This window comes from Zonotrichia albicollis, chromosome 29 (genome assembly GCF_047830755.1).
Source record: "Zonotrichia albicollis isolate bZonAlb1 chromosome 29, bZonAlb1.hap1, whole genome shotgun sequence".
NCBI classification, from domain to species: Eukaryota; Metazoa; Chordata; class Aves; order Passeriformes; family Passerellidae; genus Zonotrichia; species Zonotrichia albicollis.
In genome coordinates, this window is record NC_133847.1 from 6600675 (window position 1) to 6613232 (window position 12558).

Sequence of the window (12558 nt, forward strand, 5' to 3'; positions counted from 1 at the left end):
TTTCTAGTCCCCTGTTGCCTTAAATATTCTGCTGCATATAAAATGTTGGCCCTGAAATGAGAAAATAAACACCAGAGCCCCTCTGCAGCTCTGTTAACACAGCCTGTGTGTGCAGAGAGGGTGAGGAGCCCAATATTTACTGAAGAGAAAAGGGTTTAAAATAGTAGAAAGTCTCTTTAAAAAGTTCATACAAACAAAGCCTTTCAAAATAAATGCAAAGCTTTATAGAAATAATCTTTTCATCAGCCAAAGCTGACACTTGGGAAAAAAAGAAAAGCAGAAAAGGCAAAGAAAAAGGGATGAATGTGGGAGCCAGATGGTTTCATGGCTTGGCAGACAGGACAGTGCATTTGCCACGTGCAGCACCTGAATGGAGGAGGAAATTTTGGATTTCCAAACAGATGGTGTTGAGGGACTCAGCAAAGCTGTTCGCATTGGCAGGAGCGCAGGGCTGGGAGGGTTTCTCTCCCCGGAGAGCCATAAATTGCTGCTGCAGGACGAGCAGAGATTGACCCCCGGCACACACTGGGAAGGGCTGTGGAAAATGTGAGAGCTTTCCAGTCCAGCCTGGGAATTCATCTTCCCTGTCCTTCCCCTGCCATCCTCCTGCTCTGGGATCATTGCTCAGGATGTCAGGGAGATAAGAGTCCAGGTGGGATCATCCCACCTCGGGTCGCTGAAGGAGCTGAAAATCCCTTCAAAGCCATCCGACAGAGGAGGAAGGAAACTGCTTTTCTTTTCCTTTTCATTCTCTCAGTGTCCCCTTCAAGTGAATGTGCTGCAAGGAGGGGTGAGAGGATCCGGCAGCATCCCGGGGAGTGCTGGGCTCAGCGTGCAGCCCCTCCTGCATCTGTGGCCGGCTCAGGCTCTGGCATGTTCCACCCTGCATGCTGCACCGAGGGCATGCGGCCAGCGCCAGGCTGCGAGGGCAGTGCCAGGCCAGGCCAGGCCGCTCCAGCATGGCCCTTCTGCAGGAGGCAGCTTTCCCAAAAAGCTGTGGAGGAGAAACAGCCACGCAACGTGCACCCGGTGTTTGGAGTGGGGCTGCTCAGAGCAGCCAGCCTGGCACAGCGGCAGCAGCAGGAGGAGGAGGAGGAGGAGGCTCTGGGCAGGTGGGGCTGTTCCCTGGGGTAATTAATGGCTGTGTCTCTCGCAGACCCCGTTCCAGTCGTCGGCGCTGGACACGAGCAGGACCACGCGGCACCACGGGCTGGTGGACAGAGTGTACCGGGACCGGAACCGCCTGGGCTCGCCCCACCGCCGCCCGCTCTCCGTGGACAAGCACGGCCGCCAGATATCCTTGGGGACGGGGCTGTGCCCGGCCGGGCCTGCTGCTGCATCCCTGGGGGTGCCAGAGCACCCCAACATCCTCCTGCTGCATCCCCTGTGGGTGTCACACCATCCATCCCTCCTGCTGCATCCCCTCTGAGTGCCACACCCCAACATCCTCCTGCTGCATCCCCTCTGAGTGCCAGAGCATCCCAACATCCTCCTGCTGCATCCCTGGGGGTGCCAGAGCATCCCAACATCCCTCCTGCTGCATCCCTGGGGGTGCCAGAGCATCCCAACATCCTCCTGCTGCATCCCTGGGGGTGCCAGAGCATCCCAGCATCCTCCTGCTGCATCCCTGGGGGTGTCACACCCCAACATCTACTGCATCCCTGGGGGTGTCACACCATCCATCCCTCCTGCTGCATCCCTGGGGGTGCCAGAGCATCCCAGCATCCTCCTGCTGCCTCCCTGGGGGTGCCAGAGCACCCCAACATCCTCCTGCTGCATCCCTGGGGGTGCCAGAGCATCCCAGCATCCTCCTGCTGCATCCCTGTGGGCGTCACACCCCAACATCCTCCTGCTGCATCCCTGGGGGTGCCACACCCCAACATCCCTCCTGCTGCATCCCTGGGGGTGCCAGAGCATCCCAACATCCTCCTGCTGCCTCCCTGGGGGTGCCACACCCCAGCATCCCTTCTGCTGCATCCCTGGGGGTGTCAGAGCACCCCAACATCCTCCTGCTCCATCCCTGGGGGTGCCAGAGCATCCCAACATCCTCCTGCTGCATCCCTGGGGGTGCCACACCACCCCAACATCCCTTCTGCTGCATCCCTGGGGGTGCCACACCACCCCAACATCCTCCTGCTGCATCCCTGGGGGTGCCAGAGCACCCCAACATCCTCCTGCTGCCTCCCTGGGGGTGTCAGAGCATCCCAACATCCCTCTGCTGCATCCCCTCTGAGTGCCACACCATCCATCCCTTCTGCTCCATCCATCCCCTGGGGGTGTCACACCATCCATGCCTTGTGCTGCTTCACGTGTGGGTGCCACACCCCAACATCCCTCCTGCTGCATCCCTGGGGGTCTCACACCATCCATCCCTCCTGCTGCATCCCTGGGGGTGCCAGAGCATCCCAGCATCCTCCTGCTGCCTCCCTGGGGGTGCTAGAGCACCCCAACATCCTCCTGCTGCATCCCTGGGGGTGCCAGAGCATCCCAACATCCTCCTGCTGCATCCCTGGGGGTGCCACACCATCCATCCCTCCTGCTGCATCCCCTCTGAGTGCCACACCATCCATCCCTCCTGCTGCCTCCCTGGGGGTGCCAGAGCATCCCAACATCCTCCTGCTGCATCCCCTCTGAGTGCCACACCATCCATCCCTCCTGCTGCATCCCTGGGGGTGCCACACCCCAGCATCCCTCCTGCTGCATCCCCTCTGAGTGCCACACCACCCCAGCATCCCTCCTGCTGCATCCCTGGGGGTGTCACACCCCAACATCTACTGCATCCCTGGGGGTGCCACACCATCCATCCCTCCTGCTGCATCCCTGGGGGTGTCACACCCCAACATCTACTGCATCCCTGAGGGTGCCACACCACCCCAACATCCCTTGTGCTGCATCCCTGGGGGTGCCATACCACCCATCCCTTCAGCTCCATCCATCCCCTGTGGGTGTCACACCACCCATCCCCCCAGTTCCCCACAGAGAGTCTGAGTTGGGTGGTTCTGACGGGTAATTGGGGTTATTCTTGGGCTGAGCTGTCCTGCTGCAGTGCAAGTGTTGCTGCCTTAACCTGGCCCACGTGGACAGCTGTCCCTATGGCACCGTGTACCTGTCCCCGCCGTCGGACACCAGCTGGAGGAGGTGGGTGTCCCATCCTGCAGCACTGGGCACGGTGCCTTTAGACACTCAGAAACTCACTTTGCTTGTTTGAGATGAGCTTTGAAATTGAGGTGTCTGCAAGTGATACTTGAACTTAGTGGTACCTTTTAAAAGTAAATCCTTAAAGTTTAATCTTTAAAAATCCAGATGTTCCCAGGCACAGCCCAAGACTTGGATATTTCTGAGGGTGCAGAAAGGGGCTGGGAATGTTCCAGTGGGAAGGAACACAGAGTTACACTTGGAGGGTGGCGCACTCAGAGTTCATCCTGAGATGTGTTGGCCATGAAGATTCCCATCTCCACAACATCCTGAACCATTCCTTTTCCTCCTCCCAACAGGAATGTTTGTTTTAACCACCACAATAACCAAAGTATGGCTAAACAGCTTCAAAATGGCATCATTTGATCATATTTAATCTGAACAAAGCAGATAAAACTCTGTTCTAACAAGGGCAACCAATTTATCCTGTGTTCCCCTCAATCCCATTATTGAAACAATTCCTCTTCAAACGTGAACTAATTTGTTCTGCAAATTGATTGTTTCACCAGGAAATTCTGCCTGGTTTCTGCCATATAGAGAGTTTTGGGTTTTAATGCACAATATTGAGGTTTTACCGAGTTGTGGCTTTTATCTGAGAGGAAAATTCTTTTATTTACTGAAGCTGACAATACAAATATTGCGGGTTTTGCTTTCTCTCAGGACAAATTCTGATTCTGCCTTGCACCAGAGCACCATGACTCCAGCTCAGCAGGAATCCTTTTCAGGAGGGTCACAGGACATGCAGCAGAAAAGAGGTGAGCAGAAAAAAAAGAGATAAAAATATTTCTACCAATGGAATCCCCACAGACTGGGCTCCGTGTTTGTAAAATTCAGGAGTTGGATCACATTCACCTTTCTGGCTGCTGAAATCCAGGAAAAATGACACAAAACGAAGGGAGAAGTTTTTCCTGAGCCCCAAATGATAAAATTGAGGAGGATCCTCTGGGCTGGGGGGGCTCTGGAGGAGCTGCTGGGGCAGAGTGGAATTCCCAGAATTTCAGTGGGGACCTGCAGGGGAGGAGCAGAGGCTGCACCCCGACTTTATTCTGGCTGGGGGATCCCCATGGAGGAGGCAAATTCCAGAGCAATTCCAGGCTGGGAAGGGAGGCAGATTCCAGAGGATCCCAGGGCAATTCCAGGTTTGGGGAGAAGCAGATTCCACAGGATCCCAGAGCATTTCCAGGCTTGGGGAGAGGCAGATTCCAAAGGATCCCAGGGCAATTCCAGGCTGGGAAGGGAGGCAGATTCCAGAGGATCCCAGAGCAATTCCAGGCTTGGGGAGAGGCAGATTCCAGAGGATCCCTGGGCAATTCCAGGCTGGGAAAGGAGGCAGATTCCAGAGGATCCCAGGGCAATTCCAGGCTGGGAAAGGAGGCAGATTCCAGAGGATCCCAGGGCAATTCCAGGCTTGGGGAGAAGCAGATTCCAGAGGATCCCAGAACAATTCCAGGCTGGGAAAGGAGGCAGATTCCAGAGGATCCCAGGGCAATTCCAGGCTGGGAAAGGAGGCAGATTCCAGAGGATCCCAGAGCATTTCCAGACTGGGAAAGGAGGCAGATTCCAAAGGATCCCAGGGCAATTCCAGACTGGGAAAGACACAGATTCCAGAGGATCCCAGGGCAATTCCTGGCTTGGGGAGAGGCAGATTCCAGAGGATCCCAGGGCAATTCCAGACTGGGAAAGGAGGCAGATTCCAAAGGATCCCAGAACAATTCCAGGCTTGGGGAGAAGCAGATTCCACAGGATCCCAGGGCAATTCCAGGCATGGGGAGAGGCAGATTCCAGAGGATCCCAGGGCAATTCCAGGCTGGGAAGGGAGGCAGATTCCAGAGGATCCCAGAGCAATTCCAGGCTTGGGGGAGAAGCAGATTCCAAAGGATCCCAGAGCAATTCCAGGCTGGGAAAGGAGGCAGATTCCAGAGGATCCCAGAGCAATTCCAGGCTGGGAAACGAGGCAGATTCCAGAGGATCCCAGGGCAATTCCAGGCTGGGAAAGGAGGCAGATTCCAGAGGATCCCAGAGCAATTCCAGGCTGGGAAACGAGGCAGATTCCAGAGGATCCCAGAACAATTCCAGGCTGGGAAAGGAGGCAGATTCCAGAGGATCCCAGGGCAATTCCAGGCTGGGAAAGGAGGCAGATTCCAAAGGATCCCAGAACAATTCCAGGCTGGGAAAGGAGGCAGATTCCAGAGGATCCCAGGGCAATTCCAGACTGGGAAAGGAGGCAGATTCCAGAGGATCCCAGAACAATTCCAGGCTGGGAAAGGAGGCAGATTCCACAGGATCCCAGGGCAATTCCAGGTTTGGGGAGAAGCAGATTCCACAGGATCCCAGGGCAATTCCAGGCTGGGAAGGGAGGCAGATTCCAAAGGATCCCAGAGCAATTCCAGGCTGGGAAAGGAGGCAGATTCCACAGATCCCAGGGCAGTTCCAGGCTGGGAAAGGAGGCAGATTCCAGAGGATCCCAGAGCAATTCCAGGCTTGGGGAGAAGCAGATTCCAGAGGATCCCAGGGCAATTCCAGACTGGGAAAGGAGGCAGATTCCAAAGGATCCCAGGGCAATTCCAGGCTGGGAAAGGAGGCAGATTCCACAGGATCCCAGGGCAATTCCAGGCTTGGGGAGAAGCAGATTCCAAAGGATCCCAGGGCAATTCCAGGCTGGGAAAGGAGGCAGATTCCACAGGATCCCAGGGCAATTCCAGGCTGGGAAAGGAGGCAGATTCCAAAGGATCCCAGAGCAATTCCAGGCTTGGGGAGAAGCAGATTCCAAAGGATCCCAGAACAATTCCAGGCTGGGAAGGGAGGCAGATTCCAAAGGATCCCAGGGCAATTCCAGGCTGGGGAGAGGCAGATTCCAGAGGATCCCAGAGCAATTCCAGGCTGGAGCAGCTCCGGCACCCTCAGCTCTGGTGCCCTCTGCTGGGCCCTGCTCCTGCTCCAGCTCAGGAAAATCGGGAATTGCTGATCCTAAAGGGCTTTAACGGCCTTCAAATCCCTGATCCCAAAGGAAACTCCTCAATTTAACCCTTCAGCAAACACCCAGAGAACACCTACAAGCACCGACACCTGCAAAACCTTCCTGGGGAGTTCCAGCAATCAAATAAGTTCTCAGCAATTTTTTATTGTTTCATCCTCCTCGAGAATTTAAACTTTGTAAGGTTTTCCCAAAGGTTAAACTGAGAAGCTGAATATTATTGATTATTAATGACCTTTTTCATCTCTTTTTTAGTTTTATTGCTGACTGTCCCTGGAATGGAAGAACCCACCTCTGATGCAGACAAAACCCTCTCAAAGCAAGGCTGGGACACTAAAAAGGTGGGGATTGCACCTTCCAAAGAGCAGAAGTTTTATTTTAGATAAATGAATGCTTTAGTCACTGTCAGTATTAATAAACTACTTGAGATTGGAGATTAAATGCTGTATTTCAAAACAAAAAATAATTATTAGAGCAGAAAGAGCATTTTATGTGGCTGTGAATGCACAGGCTGGGTTACATGAGTAGCAAGTCTTGAAATTTAAGATTTCTTGGACCAATGAAGCAAAAAAATGATAAATATCTTCTAAGAGCTCCCAGATCTTACACAGAAATGATGAAATTGAACTTATAAATTGAAATATTTCTGAGGCAATAGCTTCCAGCAGCATCTTTGCCTTCAAATCTCTCTCCCTTCTCTTTCAGACTGGGTCATCGAGACCTAAATCCTGTGAAGTTCCAGGAATCAAGTAAGTCCTCAGCAATTCTTTATTTTAAAGGCACCGAGATCTTTAAGGAGAACTGTGGATTGAATATCCTATTGCTTTGGAATTTTCTGGGAAGGTTCTAGGTACAAAACAAGACCCTCTGAGGGTCAGAAATACTAATGATACCTTTATGGAATTTCTTGTTAAAGATATTTAAAAAGCTCAAGAACTCTTCTTAATTGTTAAGTACATTTTAAACACCTGAAAAATATTCTTTATGAATTTTTCTTGTGGAGTAAATTTTAAAAAGCTTTAAAAAATCTTCTTAATAAAATTTTCTTGTTAAATACATATCAAAAAGCTCAAAAAAAGTCTTAATAAAATATTCTTGTTAAATACATTTTAAAAGGTGAGAGATATCTTCCTAATGAATTTTTTTTCTTAAATACATTTTACAATCTAAAAAAACAGTAAGAAAATTTTCATGTTAGATACATTTTAAAAAACTCAAAAAAATCTTCTTTATGAAATCTTCTGGTTAAATATGTAGTAGAAAGCTCAAAAAAATCTTAATGAAATTTTATTTTTAAAATCTCAAAAAAAATCAAGAAACTGTTCTTGTGAAATACGTTTTAAAAATCTCAACAAAAAATCTGAATGAAATTTTCTCATGAAATGCATTTTAAAAATCTCAGAAAAAAATCTGAATGAAATTTTCTCATGAAATGCTTTTTTAAAATCTCAGAAAAAAATCTGAATGAAATTTTCTCATGAAATGCATTTTAAAAATCTCAAAAAAAAATCTTAATGAAATTTTCTCATGAAATGCATTTTAAAAATCTCAAAAAAAATCTTAATGAAATTTTATTGTTAAATACATTTTTAAAATCTCAAAAAAAAATCAATAAACTGTTCTTGTGAAATACGTTTTAAAAATCTCAAAAAAAATCGGAATGAAATTTTCTCACGAAATGCATTTTAAAAATCGCAAAAAAAAATCTGAATGAAATTTTCTCATGAAATGCATTTTAAAAATCTCAAAAAAGAAATCTTAATGAAATTTTCTCATGCAATGCATTTTAAAAATCTCAAAAAAAAAATCTGAATGAAATTTTCTCATGAAATGCATTTTAAAAATCTCAAAAAAAAATCTTAATGAAATTTTCTCATGCAATGCATTTTAAAAATCTCAAAAAAAAAATCTGAATGAAATTTTCTCATGAAATGCATTTTAAAAATCTCAAAAAAAAAATCTTAATGAAATTGTCTCATGAAATGCATTTTAAAAATCTCAAAAAAGAAATCTTAATGAAATTTTCTCATGAAATGCATTTTAAAAATCTCAGAAAAAAATCTGAATGAAATTTTCTCACGAAATGCATTTTAAAAATCTCAAAAAAAATCTGAATGAAATTTTCTCATGAAATGCATTTTAAAAATCTATTTTAAAAATCTCAAAAAAACATCCTAATGAAATTTTCTCATGAAATGCATTTTAAAAATCTCAAAAAAAAATCTGAATGAAATTTTCTCACGAAATGCATTTTAAAAATCTCAAAAAAATTCTTCATGAAATTTTCTCATGAAATGCATTTTAAAAATCTCAAAAAAAAATCTGAATGAAATTTTCTCATGAAATGCATTTTAAAAATCTCAAAAAAGAAATCTTAATGAAATTTTCTCATGAAATGCATTTTTAAAATCTCAACAAAAAATCTTAATGAAATTTTATTTTTAAAATCTCAAAAAAAATCAAGAAACTGTTCTTGTGAAATACGTTTTAAAAATCTCAAAAAAAAGTCTTAATGAAATTTTCTCATGAAATGCATTTTAAAAATCTCAAAAAAGAAATCTGAATGAAATTTTCTCATGAAATGCATTTTAAAAATCTCAAAAAAAATTCTTAATGAAATTTTCTCATGAAATGCATTTTAAAAATCTCAAAAAAAATCTGAATGAAATTTTCTCATGAAATGCATTTTAAAAATCTCAAAAAAACATCCTAATGAAATTTTCTCATGAAATGCATTTTAAAAATCTCAAAAAAAAATCCTAATGAAATTTTCTCATGAAATGCATTTTAAAAATCTCAAAAAAATTCTTAATTATTTTTCCTGTGAACTAAATTTCTGAAAGCTTCTGCAGAGTGAGCTGTGAGTGGATTTGTTCTCTCGCCCGCAGCATCTTCCCGTCGGCGGAGCAGGAGAGCAGCGCATCCCTGATCCCTGGCGCGCACAACACGGGCGGCTCCCTGCCCGACCTGACCAACATCCACTTCCCCTCGCCCCTGCCCACGCCCCTGGACCCCGAGGAATCCTCCTTCCCTGCCCTGAGCAGCTCCAGCAGCACGGGCAACCTGGCTGCCAACCTGACCCACCTGGGCATCAGCACTGCCAGCCAGGGTGAGCTTCCCCGGGCTGGGTTGTGTGTGCAAAGAATGGGGATTTATTCACTCACAGGACCCTTGGCTGCTCTTCTTGATGCTTTTTGGGGATTGGATTTGGGGCCTTTTTTATTAAAAAAAAATAGAAATATTTTTATTTTTAATTTTTTTTAAATTAAAAAAATTTAAATGTTTTAATTTTTAATTTTTAATTTTTTTTTAATTTATTTTTTCATTTTTAAAATTTTTAAATTTTTATTTTAAATTTTTTTAATGGTTTTAGATTTTATTTCTAATTTTTTTAATGGTTTTAGATTTTATTTTTAATTTTTTTAATGGTTTTAAAATTTTATTTTTAATTTTTTGAATTGTTTTCGTCAACAAAGAGGGTTGTTTGTTGTTTGTTGTTTTTTAATGATCAATTTACATTTTATTTTTAATTTTTTAATGGTTTTAGATTTTATTTTTAATTTTTTTCATGGTTTTAGATTTTATTTTTAATTTTTTTAATGGTTTTAAATTTTATTTTTAATTTTTTGAATGTTTTCGTCAACAAAGAGGGTTGTTTTTTGTTTTTTAATGATCAATGACAGTTGCAAGTCTCTTGGTTCCTAGAATAGCAATGAGGAGTTGTAGCCAAAAGTACAAATCCATTTCCTGTGCTGGGCAGGATTCCCTTTCCCACTTCTCCTGGACTGGGAAAAGGAAGTGACTGCAATAGGTGAGCTTGGGAAGCAAGAGGAGAATTTAACCCTTTGCAGGATTTGGCCATTTGGGGCAGCACTTTCAGCTGCCAAGTCCCCCTTTTCCCTTTTCCCTTTTCAGCATCCTTGGAAGAGTTTTTGGGCTCCAAAGTTTCAGGGATGGCTTTAGAAATCAGGATTTCAGCCACAGTGCATCTCCACATTTTCCCCCCATAATTAGCAAAGTAAATGATATAAACCCAAACTGAATGTGAAATTGCTTTGTAAACATTCCCTGATCTCTCAAAGACAGGAGAAATTCAGCATTTCCTCCTTGCCTTTGTTCCAGCTTCTCTCTGGAGCTGATCCCACCCTTCATGCCCAGCTCCCTGAGGCCCCAGCACCCCGAGGGACGTGGGCACACGGCACTGCCAGTGCCAGCGCCTTGGTGCCCACAGGGGTGCCAGTGCTGGCCTGGGCACCTGCCTGGGCACCTGCCTGCCCGAGCCCCTGTGCTGCTGCCTCCTTGGCAGCCCTGAGCCCGTGCCAGTGCTGGCCTGGGCACCTGCCCGGGCACCTGCCTGGGCACCTGCCTGCCCGAGCCCCTGTGCCGCTGCCTCCTTGGCAGCCTGGCCTTCCTGGCAGCCCTGAGCCCGTGCCAGTGCTGGCCTGGGCACCTGCCCGGGCACCTGCCTGCCCGAGGCCCTGTGCTGCTGCGTCCTTGGCAGCCCTGAGCCCGTGCCAGTGCTGGCCTGGGCACCTGCCTGGGCACCTGCCTGCCCGAGCCCCTGTGCTGCTGCCTCCTTGGCAGCCCCGAGCCCGTGCCAGTGCTGGGCCGGGCACCTGCCTGGGCACCTGCCTGGGCACCTGCCTGCCCGAGCCCCTGTGCCGCTGCCTCCTTGGCAGCCCTGAGCCCGTGCAGTGCCCACGAGCTGCGGGCTCCTGTGGGTTCTCCTGCTCACACTGCCTTGGCCTCAGATCCCTCCCTCATTTCCTCTGGGGTGAAGCAGAACACAGGGGAGGTTTCTGAAGTCCCGGATTTTTGGCTGGATCTGAACACAATGATGATATCTGGGCTGTTTGTCCTCACCCCGTGCCGGGCTGTGGCTCCTGGCAGTGTGGTGGACATTTCCTGCCCTGCTGTGCCATTAAAAACGGGGCTCTTCCTGCATAACCAGTTCTGCTTTTTCCATTCAAGAGGTGTTTGCTTTTACAGTACCTCAGGTGCCCTCTGATAAGGCTGGTGCCAGGGTTTGTTATCTCAGCCCCAGACCTGAGCCCACACAAACAGAGCAGGACCTGCGTTTGCTGGGCTGCCCGGGTGCCGCTGTGCCAGCTCAGTGCCCGCGGTGTCTGAGCTGCTGAGGCTGCTCTGCCCCTTCCAACGCCTCAGCCTGGCCACCAGCCCCACCAACCGTGCCTGGGCTGGAGCCAGGACAGCCCACAGGGCTCTTCCTCTCATCCTGATGCTCCTCAGCCTGACCCAATTAATTACAAACCACCTAACGAGCTCCCGCGCCATCGGCCAAGGAGGCGCCTGCGGTGCTGCTCGCTCGGGCCGCTCTTTGCTCTGCGTTTGGGGAGTTCCTGTGGGTGCAGAGCTCAGCAGGGCCCTGCTGTGTCCCTGCCCTGTCCCTGCCGTGTCCCAGCTGTGTCCCTGCCCTGTCCCTGCCCTGTCCCTGCCCTGTCCCTGCTGTGTCCCTGCCCTGTCCCTGCCCTGTCCCTGCCGTGTCCCTGCTGTGTCCCTGCTCTGTCCCTGCCCTGTCCCTGTTGTGTCCCTGCTGTGTCCCTGCTGTGTCCCAGCTGTGTCCCTGCCCTGTCCCTGCTCTGTCCCTGCTGTGTCCCTGCTCTGTCCCTGCCCTGTCCCTGTTGTGTCCCTGCCCTGTCCCTGTTGTGTCCCAGCTGTGTCCCTGCTGTGTCCCTGCTGTGTCCCTGCTCTGTCCCTGCCCTGTCCCTGCCCTGTCCCTGCCCTGTCCCTGCCCTGTCCCTGCCATGCTGAGGGTGTTTTCTGTTCCCAGCAGGAATGACGACGACGCCGGCCCCGTCCCAGCACCGCCAGCCCAGCGTCAGCCCCCTGTCCCTGGGCACAGACTCCCGGCGCCCTCAGTCCCAGCAAATGTCCCCCACGCTGTCCCCACTGTCACCCATCACTCAGGTAGGAGCTCAGGGGCAAGCCAGGCTTCCCAGTCACGTCTATATTGGTTTAATTTGCTTAATCAAGGAGCCACAGGGATATTGGGAGGGAATTCCTGGCTGGGAGGGTGGGGGGAAATGGCTGCTCCATCCCTGGGACTGCCCAAGGCCAGGCTGGACTGGGCTTGGAGCAGCCTGGCAGAGTAAAAATGGGACAGGATGAGCTTTAAGGTCCTTTCCAGCCCAAACCATGATTCCATGAACTTCATCTCTTGTTCTGTAATTTCCTCCTTTAAAGGTGTTTAATTGAGAGCCTTAAAACAGGAGAGGTTTGTGGAAGGGACAGATTTTACTTGCTCTTTTCTAGAGCCTTGATAAAAACCATCTCTTAGACCACATTTTTTTGTGCTGTCCCAAAGTGAGCTGTGAAATTTGAAAGCCATTTCTCTAATTTATGACAGAAACTCAATTAACTTTTAAAAT

General features: G+C 48.4%; 1 protein-coding gene across 9 annotated transcripts in view; it reads left to right on the plus strand.

Moving 5' to 3' along the window:
* CRTC1 (CREB regulated transcription coactivator 1) overlaps positions 1-12558 on the plus strand; it is a 57243-nt gene that overhangs the window by 27518 nt on the left and 17167 nt on the right. For 8 of the 9 annotated variants that reach the window (XM_074528970.1, XM_074528975.1, XM_074528971.1 and 5 more), the window contains exons 3-9: positions 1157-1294; positions 3077-3138; positions 3856-3950; positions 6425-6510; positions 6875-6918; positions 9058-9278; positions 11961-12097. In XM_074528970.1, the coding sequence (XP_074385071.1) occupies positions 1157-1294; positions 3077-3138; positions 3856-3950; positions 6425-6510; positions 6875-6918; positions 9058-9278; positions 11961-12097 (783 nt within the window). The remainder of the gene's footprint in view (positions 1-1156; positions 1295-3076; positions 3139-3855; positions 3951-6424; positions 6511-6874; positions 6919-9057; positions 9279-11960; positions 12098-12558) is intronic. The other variant, XM_074528976.1, reaches the window with a different exon arrangement.